The sequence below is a fragment of the Dermochelys coriacea genome, chromosome 1 (genome assembly GCF_009764565.3).
Source record: "Dermochelys coriacea isolate rDerCor1 chromosome 1, rDerCor1.pri.v4, whole genome shotgun sequence".
Lineage (NCBI taxonomy): Eukaryota > Metazoa > Chordata > Testudines > Dermochelyidae > Dermochelys > Dermochelys coriacea.
In genome coordinates this window covers 41,804,735-41,824,067 of record NC_050068.2, presented here as the reverse complement: position 1 = coordinate 41,824,067, position 19,333 = coordinate 41,804,735, and the positions used below count along the sequence as shown (strand labels likewise).

At 43.3% G+C, this 19,333-nt stretch overlaps 1 protein-coding gene across 4 annotated transcripts in view; it reads left to right on the top strand.

Moving 5' to 3' along the window:
- The window catches only part of SACS (sacsin molecular chaperone), a 234,169-nt gene that overhangs the window by 152,644 nt on the left and 62,192 nt on the right, over positions 1-19,333 (top strand). For all 4 annotated transcript variants that reach the window (XM_043504295.1, XM_038388880.2, XM_038388864.2 and 1 more), the window contains one exon: positions 9,092-9,179. In XM_043504295.1, the coding sequence (XP_043360230.1) occupies positions 9,092-9,179 (88 nt within the window). The remainder of the gene's footprint in view (positions 1-9,091; positions 9,180-19,333) is intronic.

The window sequence follows — 19,333 nt, the reverse complement described above, 5'->3', positions numbered from 1 at the left end:
AAGAATTCTCATATGGAAAGAAGGAATCACTGATTATTCACCAACTTTTATTTTCTCGTATGGTCACAGGCAGGGTGGATAAAAATCAATTATTTTAAAAAAATAAATAAATAATTGTATTTTTTGTATTTAAATTGGATTTTTTTGATAAAATGCTTTTTGAAGAAAAAACCTATCTATCGATAGTTTTAATTAAGATACATTATAGTTCAAAGATATCTCATCATGGAATAGGGATTATAAATTCTAATTCTATAGTATGAGACAATATATTAATGTAATGTTTAAGAAAAATTTTGTAAATGACTTCCAATAGTTCATGGATTAGGGACCCAATCTTATGGGGATCTACAGGCTTCTGTATAGATTATTTAGGTTAATCTTTCTATCTACCCAATGGGACTCAGTGCTCAGCATAGAACATACCATCAGAGATGCTTAGTTTTGCAGTTGTCAGACTGTGGATTTGTGTCTCCAGAGGTAACATGCTTGTTAACAGCAAAAATGTTTTAAAATAAATTAATATATAGAGGTGAGAAATAACAGACGTCAACTCTATTGCCCCTCTGCAAATTTGTGCACACAGAGTCAATCCCCTACCTCTCTCTAAAACTTCAAAGTTTCAAAAAGTTCAGTGAATAGAAGATTGTTGGGGGTGGAATAGATCAGGACAAGGAGAAGAAGTTTGGAGATAAATGTGAGAAGCGAGGGACATATGCTTGTATTGGTAAAATATTGTATGTTGGTTGAAGAAAAAAATCCAGAATACTTAACATTATTGTTTTAGTTAAATAAAACAATTTACATGTCTGTGTGGTGATGTTCTCCTCCTAATACAGCATGGCAAAAAAATCCTCCAAATATTAATGATTAACCTGTTGAGTTGGAGATAGTTCACCTCCCAATGACTTCATAAATATCTGATGCAGTTACCTTTGGTAAATGAAATAACCAAACAATCATTCATTTTCTCATATAGCTGTAAAATTAATCTGAAAAGTTTTCAAAATAAATCACTGTTTAAAAATGTATAGTGTGTACCTTCTAAAAATGAAACCTACATCTATCTCTGAGTTGTGAAGAATATGTACTAAGGTTATAACCACCAACAAGAATGCACTTTATGTAGAAATCCATGATTAAATTGAGTCTTTCTGATGAGTAATTTAAATCATAATTTAAATCAATTTGATATAAATCAAATCCATCCTGGTCACAGGTTTCTTGATTTTACTCTCCTCAGCTCTCCGTTTCCATTTCGTGGTATCTTACCAGCCGGAAAGAGGTGTGTTAGCACATCCACCCTCTGAAATGCAACAGAAAGCCAAGAGTATGAGCAACACTTTTTTTGGTTGGCATTACTACTGAACTGAGTCTTTTGGTTGGAAATACTTAGTCACTAAAGAATCTTGAATAGTTAGTCTTATATTTTTGGTTTTATATTTAAGAATATAACTAGAGGTCTTTTCTTCTCTATCGTGGCAATTATAACCGTTATTTTCAACCTTTTCAACTCTAGTTGCTTTGGGCCAGATTCTCCCACTGTTGCGTACACTGAGTAGGTAGAATGATCCGCTGTAAAACATTTTCCCCCTTTAAAAATAAAGTGAAGTTTGCTTTATTTATAGATGACAGATCAAGTCAGTTAAAATAATCTTGAGTGTCAGCTGTCATGGTGACTGTAGCCCAGTCTGACCCCTTTTCTTCCTCTGACCCCTTTTCCGGCCTCTCTGAGTGCATCCCCCTTTCAGTATGAGGCCTTGTGCTTCTGTCTCCCTGTAGTAGAATCATGCAATTCTCCCACGCTTAGACTAGATCCCAGGCTGTGTATCAGCTGTGTTCCCACAATAGCTCTGACTGGGTTTGAGTACCTACTCTTCTTCTCTTCAGGAGCTTGTGGCCAGCAGTGACCCCAAACAGCCTTCTTAAAATGAAGTATTGTTTAAACTTAACAGTAGGAATAAAGCATAACATAAGATGTTATTAAAACAATAAAAGGTCTACACTTGTCTATCTTATTTATAGTCGTAGGTAGGCTTGTCTTATCCCAGACACCCCAGACTCTGGAATCTGGGTTCATCTTAGCTCAACCTTCTCTGTCGCCTTAAGGAAGTGTGTCCCTTTAAATCTAGTCAGAGTCTTTGTTTTCTCTTCCTACAGGTGTTTTTTTTTTAAAAAAGCCCAGTTTGGTTAGAGCCAGACCATCAAATGCTTTTGTATTGTCCTACAAGTGTTTGCAAGGAAGTGTCTATCAGGATCCATCCCTTCCACATTCTGAGTGCATTTCCTGGCAAATTTGCTATTGAATTAACTCAGGATATGGATACAGTAAACAACACAAAAGCCCAGTCAAGAAACAGTATTCCTAATTTATTGCAGTCTGCTTCCAATCAATCACAGTTTTCATCACAAAAATAAGTCAGATCATCTAAATACTCATGTACATGAGTCAATTTATGCACGGGTGGTCTCCTTTAATTCAGTGAAACTATTGTGTATAAAGCTACTCATATTCATAAGTGTCACAGGGTAGCTGGTCCCTATAGATAAACTAAGCCTGGCTCACCTGTGGCACTTCTCTGTATCTTTTCCATTTTTAATGCATCTTTTTGAGATGGAGTGACCAGAATTGCACACAGTATTGAAGCTGCGGAAATAATATTGATTTATATAATGGCATTATGATATTTACTGTCTTATTATCTACCCATTTCCTAATGGTTCATAACATTGTATTAAGGGTTTTTTTTTGACTCCCACTGCACATTGAGTGGGTGTATTTAGGGAACTATCCACAGTGACTCCAAGATCTCTTTCTTGTGTGGTAATCGCTAATTTAAACGCCCATCATTTTGTATGTATAGTTAGAACTATGTTTTCCATGTGCATTACATTGCCTTTATCAGCATTGAATTTCATCTGTCATTTTGTTGCCCAGTTGCTCAGATTTGTGTGATCCCTTTCTAACTCTTTGTTGTCTTCTTTGAACTTAACTATCTTGAGTAATTTTGTATCCTCTGCAAACTTTGCCACCTCACTGTTTATACTTTTTTTCCAGATGATTTATGAATATATTGAACAGCACTGGTCCCAGTACAGATGCATAGGGGATACCACAATTTACCTGTCTCCATTCTGAAATCTAGGCATTTATTCCTACTCTTTGTTTCCTGTCTTTTAACCGGTTACTGATCCATGAGAGGACCTTCCCTCTTATAATATGACTGCTTACTTTGCTTATGAGCCTCTGGTGAGGAACCTTGTCAATCGTTTTCTGAAAGTTCAAGTACACTATCTCCACTGGATTACCCTTGTTCACATATTTGTTGAGTCCCCCAGAGAATTCTAATATATGGTTAAGGCATTATTTCCCTTTACAAATGCCGTGTTGACTCTTCCCAAACAAATTGTATTCATCTACATGTCTGATAATTCTGTTCTTTACACTAGTTTCTACCAATTTGCCCAATACTGAAGTTAGCCTTACCATCATGTACTTGCCAGGGTTGCCTCTGGAGCTTTTGGAAAAAAAATTGGCGTCCCATTAGCTATCCTCCAGTCATCTGGTACAGAAGTTAACTTAAGTGATAGGTTATATACAGTTAGTATTTCTGCAGTTTTATATCTAAGTTCCTTTAGAACTCTTGGATGAATACCATCTGATTCTGGTGATTTATTACTGTTTAATGTATCAGTTTGTTCCAAAACTTTCTCTATTGACCCTTCAATCTGGGACAGTTCCTCAGATTTGTCACCTAAAAAGAATGGCTCAGGTGTGGGAATCTCCCTCACATCCTCTGCAGTGAAGACCAGTGCAAAGAATTCATTTAGCTTCTCTGCATTGGCCTTGTCGTCCTTGAGCACTCATTTAGCCCCTTCATCATCCAGTGGCTCCACTGATTATTTGTCTGGCTTTCTGCTTCTGATATACTTGAAACAATTTCTGCTGTTAGTGTACGAGTCTTTTGCTGGTTGCTCTTCAAATCCTTTTTGACCTGTCTAATTATTTTTGACCTGCCAGAGTTTATGCTCTTTTCTATTTTCTTCAGTAGGATTTGACTTCCAGTTTTTAAAGGATGCCTTTTTTGCTTTTTTCACTCTGTAGGTTAACCATGGGGGCACTTTTTAGTTCTCTTACTGTTGGTTTTAATTTGGGGTATACATTTAATTTGAGCCTCTATTATGGTGTTTTTAAAAAGTTTCCATGCAGTTTGCAGACATTTCACTCTTGTGACTGTTCCTTTTCATTTCCATTTAACTAGCTTCTGCATTTTGGTGTCCTTCCCCTTTCTGAAGTTAAGTGCTATAGTGGTGGGCTTCTTTGGTATTTTTCCTTCACACAGAAATGTTAAATTTAATTATATTATGGTTGCTATTACCGAGTGTTTCAGCTCTATTGACCTGTTGGACCAGATCCTGTGCTTCACTTAGAACTAAATCAAGAATTGTCTCTCTCCTTCTGGGTTCCAGGTCTAGCTGCTGCAAGAAGCAGTCATTAATGGAGTCTAGAAATTTTATTTCTGCATTCTGTCCTGAGGTGACATGTACCCAGTCAATATGAGGATAGTTGAAATCCCCTATTATTGGGTTTTTATGGTTTCGTCGCCTCTCTAATCTCCCTGAGCATTTTACAGTCACCATCACCATCTTGGGCAGGTGGTCAGTAATACATTTCTACTGCTATCCTCTTATTATTCAAGCATGGAATTTCTCTCCATAGAGATTCTATGGTACAGTTTGATTCATTTAAGATTTTTTATTATATTTGACTCTATGTTTTCTTTCATAGATAGTGCCACTCCCTCACCAGCATGACCTATTCCTGGTACCCTGCGAAGCTGCGTGCTGCTCAGCCTCTGCTCCAGCTCTTCCCCAGGCCCCCGCCTCTTCCCCAGGCCCCCGCCCCAGACCCCTTCCCAGCACTCACAGGTGGTGTGGATGAGGCCAGGTCACTGCATTCCTGCTGCCGGTGAGTGCAGGCCCAGCCTCGACCCCACTCCCCTGAGCTCAGCAGCCAGGGCTTCAGCCACGCCACCGGTGAGCGCTGGGGGATGGTTCCCCCCACCCCAGAAGCCTGCCCGGCCCGCCCTGCCCTGCCCCCCCCATTCCCCTCCTCATGGAGGCTTGCCCCCCCCGCGGGGGGGGGGCTGCATAGGGCCCCAGAATTGCTAGGGACAGCCCTGGCAGGAAGGGAGCAGAGTTGACTTAATTGGGAAGCTGCCAGGAGAAGGAGTGCCAGAAACCTCTGGTACGGGTGGCCCTGAAGCCTGCCAGAGTTGACGTGTCGGTGGGGGCAAGCAGGGTCAAGTGCCCGCCTGGCCCCCCCCAGATTGACCTGCAAAGGCAGGGAGGAAGAGGGGCTTTGTCCTCCTGTTGCACCTGCCCCCCCAGCATGCTTGGTCCCTGTCCCTGGCAGCTGGGCACTGTCCCCAGGTCCGTCTGCTGGGGACAAGGGCCGAAAGACCTGGAGCCCCCTCTCTCCCCCAGCACATTTCCAGCTCTCTCAGCCCCTGTCTCTGGCAGCCGGGCTCAGGTGGGGGCACAACCAGGCTCTCTCATGCAGCTGCTCTGATGCACAGAGCAGCAACCCTGTGCGGCTGGCTTGAGCTATGTGAGAAGCAGCTCCGTCCCACTCCCTGCCCAGGCCCAGCTGCCTGGGAGAGTGGCTGAACATGCTGCGGAGGGCGGGGAGGATGGCGCAGTGGGAGAAGAAGAGAGCCTCCTCTCCCCTTCCCTTCCCCACCCTCGCAGGTAACATGGGGTGGGGAGAGGATGGGAGCCCCCAGTTGGGTGCAGGGTGGGGGGGTTGTTGGGATGAAGAAACAAGTGGGACGTTCATGTGTCCTCCCTTTTAGATTGTGCCGACCCCCATGAGTCGTCTATGCCTCAGGCTAAGGAAGGAGTTAAAAGACTGTTTTTCTGTTTGCTAACATCTGTAAAGAAAATAAAACTTGCAAAAACTGGGAGTGGCAGTGCATGCTTTGGAGCTGGGAGAAGGCTGCTGCTGACAATAAGTGTTTGAAAGATTGCAGGCATAAACTTTAACTATTGTAAAGGCACACTTTACAGAGATAGCATCTACTTAAGTATAACACTTCTGCCATTGATTTTTTTATCTGCTATTGTCACAAGTAGCATTTAAAATTGCTGTGATTGAAAAGGATTAAAAAAAAGTTGAATTTTTTGTTTGCTTTGTGCATTTGACAATACTTTGTGTGTAGTCAGCTTCACTATAAAAGCTTAATTGCAGTCAGTTTCCCCTGATTATGGGTTTTTCATAGCAGAAACATGGAGGGGAAAAACATTTATAATGAGGAAAATACTATTTTGAAGTGATAAACATTGGCATAGAGAGTCAGGGGCAAATAGATTCAGATTCATAGAGTTTAAGGTCAGAAGGGACTACTAGGTTTTCTAGTCTGACCTATAACATAGGCCATTACATTTCATCCAGCTACTGCTATGTTGAGCCCAATATCTTGTGTATAGATACAGCATATCTTCCAGAAATTCATCCAGTCTTGATTTTGAAGAGTGACCCCACATTAGCATTCTTCCAGTCTTCTAGAATTTCCCCAGCATTCCAAGATTTATTTAAAAATTAACATCAGTGGGTCAGAAATCTCCTTAGCCAACTCTTTCCAGACTTTTTAGGTGCAAATTTTCTGGACCTGCTAATTTTAAAAATGTTTATCCATAGCAGATGTTGTCATCCTTCTTAGTTACGAATAGACTAGAAAGTCTTTTATCATCCTCATGTGAAAGGAGTAAATGATTCAGCTTCTTTTCAAATTGGATTGCTTGAATTTCTTTTGTTTCTAATATATTTTAACTCTTTAATATTCTTAGTACTGGCAGCTGTGGATTTTTCCCTAATGGCTTTATTTTGTCATATCAATTTTCTGCACTTCATATCTTCTGATTTATATTGGTTGCTATATTTCTCTCTTTTTCCCTTATTAAATATTGCTTTATTTTAAATAATTGCTGTCATCACTTTAGCACTGAACCAGGATGGACTTTTAGCCAAAGTTGTCATCTTTCTTGACTGTGGAATTGTGATTTTTTGGCCATCTAATAAACTCTTCTTAAAACACTCCTAATTTTCATTCACATTTTTATGTCTAATTTTTAACTCCAAATCCGTTTAGCTAATTTTTCTCATTTTTGGGAGGTTAGTCTTTTTGAATCACCAGGAATATATATCAAAGGGTGGGATAGTCCTTTGTGTGCCAATACCAAATGTAATCAAGTAATGATCACAGATCACTAGGCAATCATTTATATCCAGCCAAGTGATTAATTTATCTTTATCTGTCGCAATAAGATCCAAAGTAGTTACTTTATAAACTTCACTATAAACTGAAGCTAGTTCTAGCTAATTATTTGAAATTGACTAGATTTCAAGTTGGCAGTGGCTATTTAAAATTCTCTCTGTTAAATCATCTTGATTATTCCAGGCTCACTGAAGATATCTTAGAGTGTAACATCACAAATAATAGAAGTCTCACTGTAACCTATAATTTTATTTTTGTTATCTATATTATAAATACTGGTATCTTCTCAGAGTATAACCTATTGTATGGATGCATAATGGGGAATTCTGTCATTTTTGAGTCAATCCCTGCAAAATGTAATCACAATCTATCTGAAGTATAGCTATTAAGAGATTTGATAGACAGCTAGGCCCTGATCCTGCACAACACTACAGACAGAGGTCTGCATGGGCAAAACAGGACCCAAATGATCACATTTTCCAGTTGTTCTATTGCAATATACTTTTGTTGCTGTATATCCTCTCTTACAGAGTATTACACTTTCATTCATTGTTCCATTGTGATATTGCTAGTTTTAGATCCAAGTTGAGAGGACATCACCCATATATATTTAGGCTTAGCAGATTTTTTTTTCTTTTTTTAAAATAATTTTTACAGATAACATTGATTTTTAAGCATTTTTGCTTTATATCTGTTTACATTTTCACAGTTGCACCAAATTATGGCTTTTAAGCATTTTTTTTGTATCAATTTAAATTTTTCACAGTTCTAGGACATTTTGGGGTAGGGTTTCAAACAATAATTATTTAATGACAGTAGACATTGAGATTCAAACAGTTAGAACTTCATAACTGTTAAAATACAAAGTATCAACATCACATCTAACTAAATATCCCTAGATCATACTTCTTAAGTTTTCAAGCAGCATTTTTCTTACTTTACATATTTGTAAATCTCCATTTTTATTGATGGGAATATTTTTCTATCAGTTCATGTGTGTTTGGTGAAATCAACAATTACCAACAAAAATCTAATCCTCCCAACCCTATACATATACACTTCTTTGAGGGTATATATGTTATGTGCATCTAATATATACATATAGTATATGTATACAGGTCTTTGTGACCTGTTCCTTAAAATGATAGTTATTTTATTTTATTGACTGTTATTTTTTGTGTCCAGTAGTGGTCCCAATGTGCCACTTTCCAAACAAAAAAAGGCACATTTGTAATCAGAATGATTTATTAAGCATCTGGGGCTATAAAACCCTTTAGAGGAGTTTTTTGCATTTCCTAGGATTACATGTTCATAGGGTCATTTTCTAATCTAGCTACTGACATCATGAATTCATCTGTGGAATGCTGGTTAGACCACCAGGCAAAAGACATCATCTAAGATTTATATTCTGAGAGTTAGATCTATTGCAAATTACTAAGACAAATGCAAAGAACCAAAACAGGAGAACTTTGTGTGGCTAGGGGAGAAAAAAACATTTGGAATCTAATTCTGCCCCTACATAAATGGGTATAGCTCCCATTGCTGTCAAATGAAGTTGCATTCATGTAACTGAGGGCAGAATTTTGTCCTTTATGTAACAGAAAAAAATTGCACTCTCATGTCATGCACAATTGAAGATATCAGAATGATATATTTAGAGACTAAATATTGAAGCAGTGTGTTGAGACTTGGTCTCTAAATTTTAATATCTAAAAAGTACTTAACATTCTCAAAATGTTTGGAGAATAGCCATTGCAAAGTAGTGATACTGGAGAATGTACATCAAGATCTTCCATTTTTTTTTTCTTTTTCAGTTATCTGATTGTACGAAGTTTGGGGACTGTCTGAATTCTGAAAATCATATTTTCTTAAACCTTCAGTCAAAAGGCCTGAAAGGAGGAGGTAAGATAAACAGTTATCTGTTTACTTATATGTTGGGAGATTGTGAAACGTTTTGATTAATGACCTGGCACAGTTCTGAGTAATGTTTTTCCTTAAATGAGTAGTGGTGATTTCTCTTTACTTGTACATCACAGCAATATACTCTTACTTTCTCACTACTGGGATTGTACCTAAGGAGAACCTGCAATTCAGTAGAATGGATCATTTGGAGTAAAAGAGAGGAGAGTGTCTCTTTAGAGAAACCATCACTTCCACATGCATGGCAACTGTACCAGGAGTGGGAATGTACCTTCATTTGGGAGGGTTTGTTTTGTTTTTCCTTTTCTTTTTCTCTTGTACTGGTGATCCCTGGCTGTTTCAGTCAGTATTTCCATTCCTGTGACAGGAGAATGGGGATAGGATTTGTGTCTCTTTGGGTGCGAGACTTGTGGAGAGGTGCTGGGGTCTTTTAAGTGTGGAAGTGAATGGCTTCTGAGGGTAAGAGTTCCTTGGTGAAGGATGTGATTTGTTATTGAAAAGGAGGAGAGGCCAGTGTGGTGTTGTGGGGTTTATTTGTTTATTGGTTGTTCCATCCCTGTGGCAGAAGGATGAGGATTGACTTGATGTCCTGATGAGTGTGAGGATAGTAAGAAATTGCCTGCTGGTTTTGGTGAGGTTTTTTCAACTCTTCCTCTACTTACTTGTGTCCCAGTAATCCCAGAAGGCATGTGGAAATTGTTTATTTCTTCCCTCCTGTTGTGTGTGTGTATATGAGGTCATCGGGAGATTTTGTGAGGATGTGTGGCCTTTCAGTATGCTAATGACATTCTGTTCTGTTCATGCATACCATGAAATGAGCTGTAGCTCACGAAAGCTTATGCTCAGATAAATTTGTTATTCTCTAAGGTGCCACAAATATTCCTTTTCTTTTTGCGAATACAAACTAACATGGCTGCTACTCTGAAACTCTGTTCTATTCTTTCTCTGAACAACTTTGACAGTGCTATTGATTGTCTGCCCTAGTGTTTTAGGGAGCTATGGGGCATAGATGAGAGCTAGCTGGAAGAAACTTAATCCAGATAAAACTGGGGGAAATAGCCAGAATGCTGGGGGAAGTAGCCAGAATGTATAATAAGAATAATTTCTCTGTCCTTGACTGAAGATATGTTCAATCTGGTAGTATTGTTGGATCTTCATCTATTGTTAGATGATCATATAGCAGCAGTGTCCAGAAATAATTTTTATCATCTGCATGTGGCCATGCTACTGTGATCCATACCTTTAGCATCTCAAGAGTGGGTTGCTGTATTGTTCTGTATATGGAGCTACATTTTCAGTCAATCTAGAAATTTAAGGTGTTGCAGAATGCAGTGACCTGCCTGGCACTTCTTAGTGACAACTCTGTTACATAAGATACCCTGGCTGCCTGTGGCTTTCTGCATTGAATTTAAGGGGAATTTAACTTGACTTCAGTGGACTGGGACCTTTCTACTAGGGAGATGCCCTCTTTCTTTCTGTCTTCCTGCAACAGTGCTGCAGTTGCAATCATCAGAGGTGCTTGAGCTGGATCCTCTCAATTTAAGAGAGAGGGGGCTGGTGGTACAGAGTTCTCTATGAAGGGCCCCCAGCTTTGGAATGAACTCCACTCCTTGATTTGAAATAGCCTTGGTAGATTGATCCTCAGATGACACAGGCTGATGTGGAGGGTGGGGTTTAATGGGGTTAGCTGAGCAAGGAGATGGGGAGTTTGTTTTTTGTAATCTTTGGCAAAGGTACTGACCTAGAACCTCGGATAGGCTCCCCTTCTTTCTGACATATGAATCAAAATAATATTATGCACAAACTGTTAAAAGAACATTATTAAGGTTGCAATGTCAAACACACAAACATTAGGATATGTCAGAATTAAAGTTGTCCATGTAACCTTAATTTGCTCCCTTGTGCGTATGTATTATGATAGGTTTCAGAGTAACAGCCCTGTTAGTCTGTATTTGCAAAAAGAAAAGGAGTACTTGTGACACCTTAGAGACTAACAAATTTATTTGAGCATAAGCTTTCGTGAGCTACAGCTCACTTCATCGGATGCATTTGGTGGAAAATACAGAGGGGAGATTGATATACACACACAGAGAACGTGAAACAATGGGTTTTATCATACACACTGTAAGGAGAGTGATCACTTAAGATAAGCCATCACCAGCAACGGAGGGGGGGGAGGAAAGGAGGAAAACCTTTCATGGTGACAAGCAAGGTAGGCTATTTCCAGCAATTAACAAGAATATCTGAGGAACAGTGAGGGGGGGAGAAATAACATGGGGAAATAGTTTTACTTTGTGTAATGACCCATCCATTCCCAGTCTCTATTCAAGCCTAAGTTAATTGTATCCAGTTTGCAAATTAATTCCAATTCAGCAGTCTCTCGTTGGAGTCCGTTTCTGAAGTATTTTTGTTGAAGGATAGCCACCCTCAGGTCTGTAATCGAGTGACTGGAGAGATTGAAGTGTTCTCCAACTGGTTTTTGAATGTTATAATTCTTGACATCTGATTTGTGTCCATTTATTCTTTTATGTAGAGACTGTCCAGTTTGACCAATGTACATGGCAGAGGGGCATTGCTGGCACATGATGGCATATATCACATTGGTAGATGCGCAGGTGAATGAGCCTCTGATAGTTTGGCTGATGTGATTAGGCCCTATGGTGGTGTCCCCTGAATAGATATGTGGACAGAGTTGGCAACGGGCTTTGTTGCAAGGATAGGTTCCTGGGTTAGTGGTTCTGTTGTGTGGTGTGTGGTTGCTGGTGAGTATTTGCTTCAGACTGGGGGGCTGTCTGTAAGCAAGGACTGGCCTGTCTCCCAAGATCTGTGAGAGTGATGGGTCATTCTTCAGGATAGGTTGTAGATCCTTGATGAGGCGTTGGAGAGGTTTTAGTTGGGGGCTGACAGAGCCAGAAGAGTACCCAGAAGTCACCTACTACAGGACAGGCCCAACAAAGAAAATAACAGAACGCCACTAGCCATCACCTTCAGCCACAAGGTGCCACAAGTACTCCTTTTCTTTTTGTATTATGGTACAGTCTTTAATTACATGATCATGCACTTTTTTCATCAGGACCTCTGCCTTACTCAGAGCACACGATAGATGGTGCTCACTGAAAGAGTAGATATTCAATATTTTTTTTCCTCATTGTCGATAAATGTCTGTCCCCATGGCTTATTTACTGCACACTATTCAGACCCTGCTCTGAAGACAGAATTATTAATTTTCTCATGGGCTTTTCTGTGGTGCTTATCACTATAATATTTGGGAGAATCACAAATATTAATGAATTTATTTTTACGATATCCCTTGAGGTGTGGTGATAATATTATCCCCATTTTACAGATGGGAACTGAGGCAAGAGAGATTAAGGTAGAAATATCCACTAATTTTAGTTTCCAGTTTGAGACATATAGGGCCTGATTTTTCTTCTTCGAGTGATGGTCTCTATTGTATTCCACTGAGGGGTTACACATGCGCACCATGCGCACAGACTCAGAGAATTTGAAAGTAGCATCCCTTGGTCTGCGCATGCACCCTGGCCTGCCTTGTGCTTCCATCCGAGGTGATAAAGGGCAGGGAGGACAGACCACATCTTTCGTTCCTTCTATCCGCTGCATGGTCTGGATCCAAACTCTTTGTCCTCATCTCTTATCCACATCTAAAAAAAGATAGTTGTATGTAGTTTTAATGAGTTTTATAGTAATTTATTAGTTTTATTTTTCTTTCTTAGTTTTAATAGTTAATAATTTATACTTGTTTTTAGATAGATTTGTGGTTTTCACTGTTCACACCCCCCTCCCCTTACCAAGGTGTAGGTGCCGGGCTGTGCCCAGGGCTCCAGCTTTCAAACTCTTGTGTCTCCTACCCACCATTCTTCTCGTGATGACCACCAATGCTGCCTCTGCTCCCTGGGAGAAGCTCACATCGCGACAACGTGCAGTATTTGCCAATCCTTCCCCAGCCGCACCCGAGAAGGCTGTGCACTTCGCCTTCAGAAGCATCTCATGGAGCTCGCCATGAGACCACACTCGGACCCAGGCCAGGGAACTCTCCTCTACATTTGCCTGATTCAGCGAGGATCATGCCTCCCACTACTACATCTAACTCTAGTCCAGTGGAACCACCCCTGCAAACGCCAGTTGGGAGGTAAAGAAGCACTACTATAAGTCTTCCTCCAATTCAAAAAGATGGATGTTCCTTGCAGCAGCTCTGCCCAAGGGGACAGAGTATGTTCTATGTCCCACAGGCATGCAAAAAAGCCCCATAAACAATGGGATCCTGCGGTTCCAGGCACCAATCTGTCAGTACTGCCATCTCTGGCACCCCACAAGACACAAGACCCTCCTGCGCCAGGAAAGATCCCAGCGCTAGAACCAATGACTGGGAAAGAGAGAGTGCCTCTCACACCAGGGAGACCTGGAACCACACTCCAGGAGATCTTTGCCTTTCCGGATCTGGAGTCACCTCCTCCATCAGGTCCCATCACTTCTAGAGAGATTATATCACCACCAAGGGATGTGTCTCCAATACAGGGTCCCTCACCCTTTGCACTAATGTTCTACACTCTTCTACTGGCTCCGATGGTACCGTCATTAGAATCGGAATCCTCCTCCTCTTCTCATGAGTCAGAACTGGGAGAAGAACCACCCTTATCATACCACTCTTATGCACAATCGCGGAGGCCACCATGTCCATAGGAACACCTACTGCCTCAGCCACCATAGAGCCACTGGTACCCGATGCTATAGGGACCCCCACAATCTCTGTCGTATTCAGCCTACTGGCCATATTGGGGACCCTGGACATAATATTCCACTCAGAACCTGCCTGATCTGCAAGGGAACCGTCACATTCCTCCACCTTGAGGGATCCTTCCAGCAGGCATACGGATCTGATGGTGGAGGAAAAGCTTTTTAGTCTGGTCCTAGCAATTCCACTGGAACTAGCAAGGTTTCCTTCCTCCTTTCCAGACAAGGCAGTGGCTACATCATCCCCTTCCCCTCCGGATGACTTCAGGCAATTCCAGGAGCTGTTAAGGAGAGTCATGGGGAACTCCAGATTCCTTTAGAGGAGATCCAAGCGTCCCAGCACAAGCTTCTGGATAGCCTTGACATTTTGGGACCGGCAAGAATAGCATTGCCAATTAATGGAGACATACTGGAGCCTGCCACGACTGTATGGAGCACCCCGCCACATGCACGGTTACTCCCAAAGGAGCGGGGAAGTGCTATTACATTCTGACTAAAGGCTCTGAATTTCTCTTCTCCCACCCACTCCAAATTCCCTTGTAGTCCAGGCTGCTGCAGAAAGATTCAAACAACAACACCCTTGAGCTATGCCACCCGATAAGGAAGGGAAGTGTCTAGATCTTCTAGGATGTAAAGTATTTTCATCTTCTAGCCTGCAATCCAGGATCACAAATTATCAGGCATTGTTAGCTAACTATGATATGGCCTGAATTACAGTAAATTTGAGGAGTTTGCTGATAGCCTTCGACAACAAGATCATGCTTGTTTACAGGCATTTGTTGATGAAGGGAAGCTCATGGCCAGAGCTACCCTCCAGTCTGCAGTAGATGCAGCAGATACCTCCTCCAGGGCCATGGCTACAGTGATAGTCATGTACAGAGTCTTGGCTCCATTCTTTTGGTTTTCCTAGGGAGGCCCAGAACACCATTGAGAGGGAGCTCCTTTTCAACAAATCCCATCTTTTTAATCAGAAAACAGATGAATCACTACACACGCTAAAGGACTCCAGGGTTACTTTTCGTTTGTTGGGCATCTACACTCCGCCCTGAAACAAAAATTCCATCACCACTCATCCACCCAGTGCTACAGGTCTGTTCAATTCTATCCTCAGAGAGTTTATGAGCCCTCAAGGAAACATCAAAAGAAGCACAGGTCTCACCTTCCAGTGGAGATCAATCCCCAATCTTTGGCACCTCAGTCGATTCATCCACAAACTTAAGTTTTGTCTGGTCACGCTGGAAGCGATAATTCCATCTTTAGAGAAGGGCATGTGCTTTACGGCTCTCGATATGAAGGACACTTACTTTCACATCAGTATTCATTCTGTTCAGACATTTCCTGAAATTTACAGTGATCACCCACTATTTTCAATACAGTGTGCTCCCCTTTGGGATAGCTGCCACTCCCAGAATTTTCACCAAAGTAGCAGCCCACATCAGTTGTTATGGCCTCTTCTTGTTTCCATATCTCAACAATTGACTCCTAGCCACCAGATCCAGGCAAGTTTGTGGACGATACCAAGCTGGGAGGGGTTGCAAGTGCTTTGGAGGATAGGATTAAAATACAAAATGATCTGGACAAACTGGAGAAATGGTCTGAAGTAATTCAATAAGGACAAATGCAAAGTACTCCATTTAGGAAGGAAAAATCAGTTGCACACATACAAAACAGGAAATGACTGCCTAGGAGAGAGTATTGTGGAAAGGGATCTGGGGGTCATAGTGGACCACAAGTTAAATATGAGTCAATAGTGTAACGCTGTTGCTAAAAAAGCAAACATCATTCTGAGCTGTATTAGCAGGAGTGTTGTAAGCAAGACATGAGAAGTAATTCTTCTGCTGTACTCAGTGCTGATTAGGCCTCAGCTGGAGTATTGTGTCCAGTTCTGGGCACCACATTTCAGGAAGGATGTGGACAAATTGGAGAGAGTCCAGAGAAGAGCCACAAAAATGATTAAAGGTCTAGAAAACATGACCTATGAGAGAAGATTGAAAAAAATTGGGTTTGTTTAGTCTGGAAAAGAGAAGAGTGAGAGGGGACATAACAGTTTTCAAGTACATAAAAAGTACACACAAGGAGGATGGAGAAAAATTGTTTTTCTTAACCTCTGATGATAGGACAAGAAGCAATGGGCTTAAATTGCAGCAAAGGCAGTTACGAAAAATTTCCTGTCAGGATGGTTAATCACTGGAATAAATTGCCTAGGGATGTTGTGGAATCTCCATCATTGGAGATTTTTAAGAGCAGGTTAGACAAACACCTGTCACGAGTGGTCTAGATAATACTTAGTCCTGCTAATACTTAGACCTTTCAAGGTCCATTCCAGTCCTATGATTCTAAGAAGCCCACATCAACCTCTGTGTTACCCAGCCTCCTTCCTTCCCTTGGAGTCAGTGTCAATGTTGAGAAATCAATTCTTGACCCCATGCAATCTCTGGACTTCATTGGAGCTACCATGAAGTAGGTCTCAGCGCAAGCTTACTTGCCTATGGAGTGATTCCAGACACTGAATGGCATCGTAACTCACATTGTGAGCAATCCTTATGTACTGGCCAGGACTTGCCTGTCCCTCCTTGGTCACGTGGCTTTGTGTACCTACGCGACCCCCTTTGTGTGATTCCACCTCTGCTGCCTTCAGACATGGCTCCAGTCCTTTTACTCACAAAACCATCACTCCATGGACTTCATGCTGACAGTCCATGCCAAGGTACTGTCATTCCTCCAGTGGTGAACAGACCCACATCATATATGCCCTTTTTTCGGTCTTCCCCAGACAAGACAATCATTAATGACGCATCCATGGTAGGCTGGGGAGCCCACATGGATGACCACATGACAAAGGGAATATGGACTCCTCAAGAATCCAGGATGCAGATAAAAATCCTGAAACTCCAAGCTGTAAAAAAGGCATGCCAACCTTTTCTTCTGTTCATTCGCTCCTATCTTGCTCACATTATGTCAGACACCACCACCACCGTTTTCTATATCAACAAACGGGGGAAACGAGATCAGCCACTCTATGTGCAGAGGCGGTAAATCTCTGGAATTGGTGCATCAATCACCAGATCCTTTTGTCTGCAGCCTATATTCCTGGAACAAGGAATGTACTTGTGGACTCACTTAGTGATTGACCATGAGTGGGAACTTCATGATTCAGTAGTACATGACATCTTCACCTGATTAGAGACCCTGAGCAGAGGCCTGTTCACTTCACAGATGAACAGCAAATGTACCGCATTCTGCTTCAGGGGAGTCCTAGGCCACCACCCAGAGCAACTGTCTCCTACTCTCCTGGTCACTCAAACTCACCTACGCCTTTCCTCCACTACTGCTACTCAGGGGCGACGAGTTGTATGGGCCTGTGGTACCCAGGCTTCAGCAAGTTCAGGGCCCAGGGGGCCCGGCTCCACCAATATTCGGGGCCGGGTCTCTCCCCTGGCTCTGCCTGCTGCCCCCACGCCTCCCCCAAGCTTCCCCTGGCCCCAGCTGCTACCCCCGCGTGCCCCCTCCCCCGAGTGTCCCCTGGCCCTGCCTGCCACCCGCTCGCTTCTCCCGTAGCATCCCTGCCTGCCCTGTGCAGTGGGCGGCTGTCCCATGCAGCTCCACGCTGCGTTCCCTCGCTGACTACAAGGGAGCGGCGCTGGGGGCAGACTTAGGCAGCTTCTGCGCCGGAGGAGGCGCATGGCAGCCCCTGCCCCCTGGCAGGCGACTCTGGGTTGACTCTGGGAGGCTTATCCTGGCTGGACCTCCTAAGCAGCAGCGTGGAGGACCTTGAGGAGTGTCGTGCTGTGGGGGCCGGGGAGGGCCCCCTGCCCTCCTCCCCCAGAGCTTGCTGCTGCCGACGAGGACAGGGCTGGGGGGAGTCCTCATCTCTGGTCCTCCACCCCAGCCCCGGGGCAGCCTGTCTGCCGCAACCCAAAGTCCTGATCCCCAGCCCAGCCTCATGCCCCGCACCCCCTCCCGCAGCCCAACCCTCTGTCCCAGCCCTGAGCCCACACCCAGCACCCAAACCCCTTCCTGCACCCCAACCCCCATCGCAGCCCAGAGCCCGCATCCAGCACCCAAACTCTCTCCCAGAGCCTGCACCCCCAACCGCCTCCTGCACCCAAACTCTCTCCCAGAGCCCGCACCCAAACTTCCTCCCAGAGCCTTAGGCAGGAGATGGGTGTGGGACAAGACTTGGACCCATTCTGGGCACGACCAAAAATTATACAAACCTGCAGCCCCTGCTGCTACTGCCTCGAATGCAGCACAAGATCCAATGAGGCAAAGTGACAGTCATTCTGATTGCTCCCTACTGTCCTAGACAATTCTGATTTCCCAGTCTCGTCCGCATGTCATCCTGCCCATCAATTCCTATCCTCAACTTCCTCTGTCTGTTGACCCAGTACAACGGTGAGATCAGGCATCCCAATCCACATGCACTCCACTTCAGAGCATGGTATTTGGATGGGCATCTGCTTTAGGACGGACATACTCTTCGGCTGTGCAAGACATTCTCTCCAGCAGGAGGAAGGATTCCACTACGCAATGTTACTGAGTCAAGTAGAAATGTTTCTCATCTGGGTTTAGCAACAAGAAGTTTTACTAGAATTGGCGGGGATCCTCCTCATCCTGGACTAAGTTTTGTCATTATAATCATCAGGTCTCATCCACAGTTCTTTGAGAGTAAATCTGGCAGCAATTAGTGTGTTCCACATTACTCCTGAGGGCATTCTGCACCAAAGTATTAAAAATTCTGCATAATTCTGCAAATTTTACTAGTCAAATAAATGTGGAGGCTCCAGCATGGCATCGGGGAGCACAGGCCACTGGCTGCATAGAGGTGGAAGATCACTGTGCAGTTCCCACCACGGGATATGGACTCAGTGGTGAGGCTGCACCCAGCCCTGACACAGCACAAGAACTGGGCCTGCCCCAGAAACACCCCAGGGCCCTGCCCCTCTGCGCCTGGTACACCAGGTGTGGGCAGGCAGGCTCAGCAAGGCAGAATCCAAGTATGGAGGGGCTTAGTGTGTGGGGATCCAGGTGTGGGTTGAGAGGGTTCTGTGTGGAGCAATCTGGGTGCAGGTAGCTCAGTGGGATATCCAGGTGGCGGGGGGATCTGGAAGCACCGGGGTTTGTGGGGGGGTTCTGGGTGCAATGATAATGGGACTTTGCAGGAGGGTCCAGGTGAAAGTGGTTGGGGCTCAGCAGGGGAGGGTCTGGGTGTGGGGGACTCAGTGGGGGTCCAGATGCTGGGAGACTGGGGCTCAGTGGGGTGGGGATCCAGGTGCAGGGGGAGTGGGCTCATCGCGGGGTTCTGAGTGCAGGAGGGTGAAGCTCGGTGGGAGGGTCTGGGCATGAGGGGATCTGGATGCACAGGGGTTGGGTGGATGTGGGAG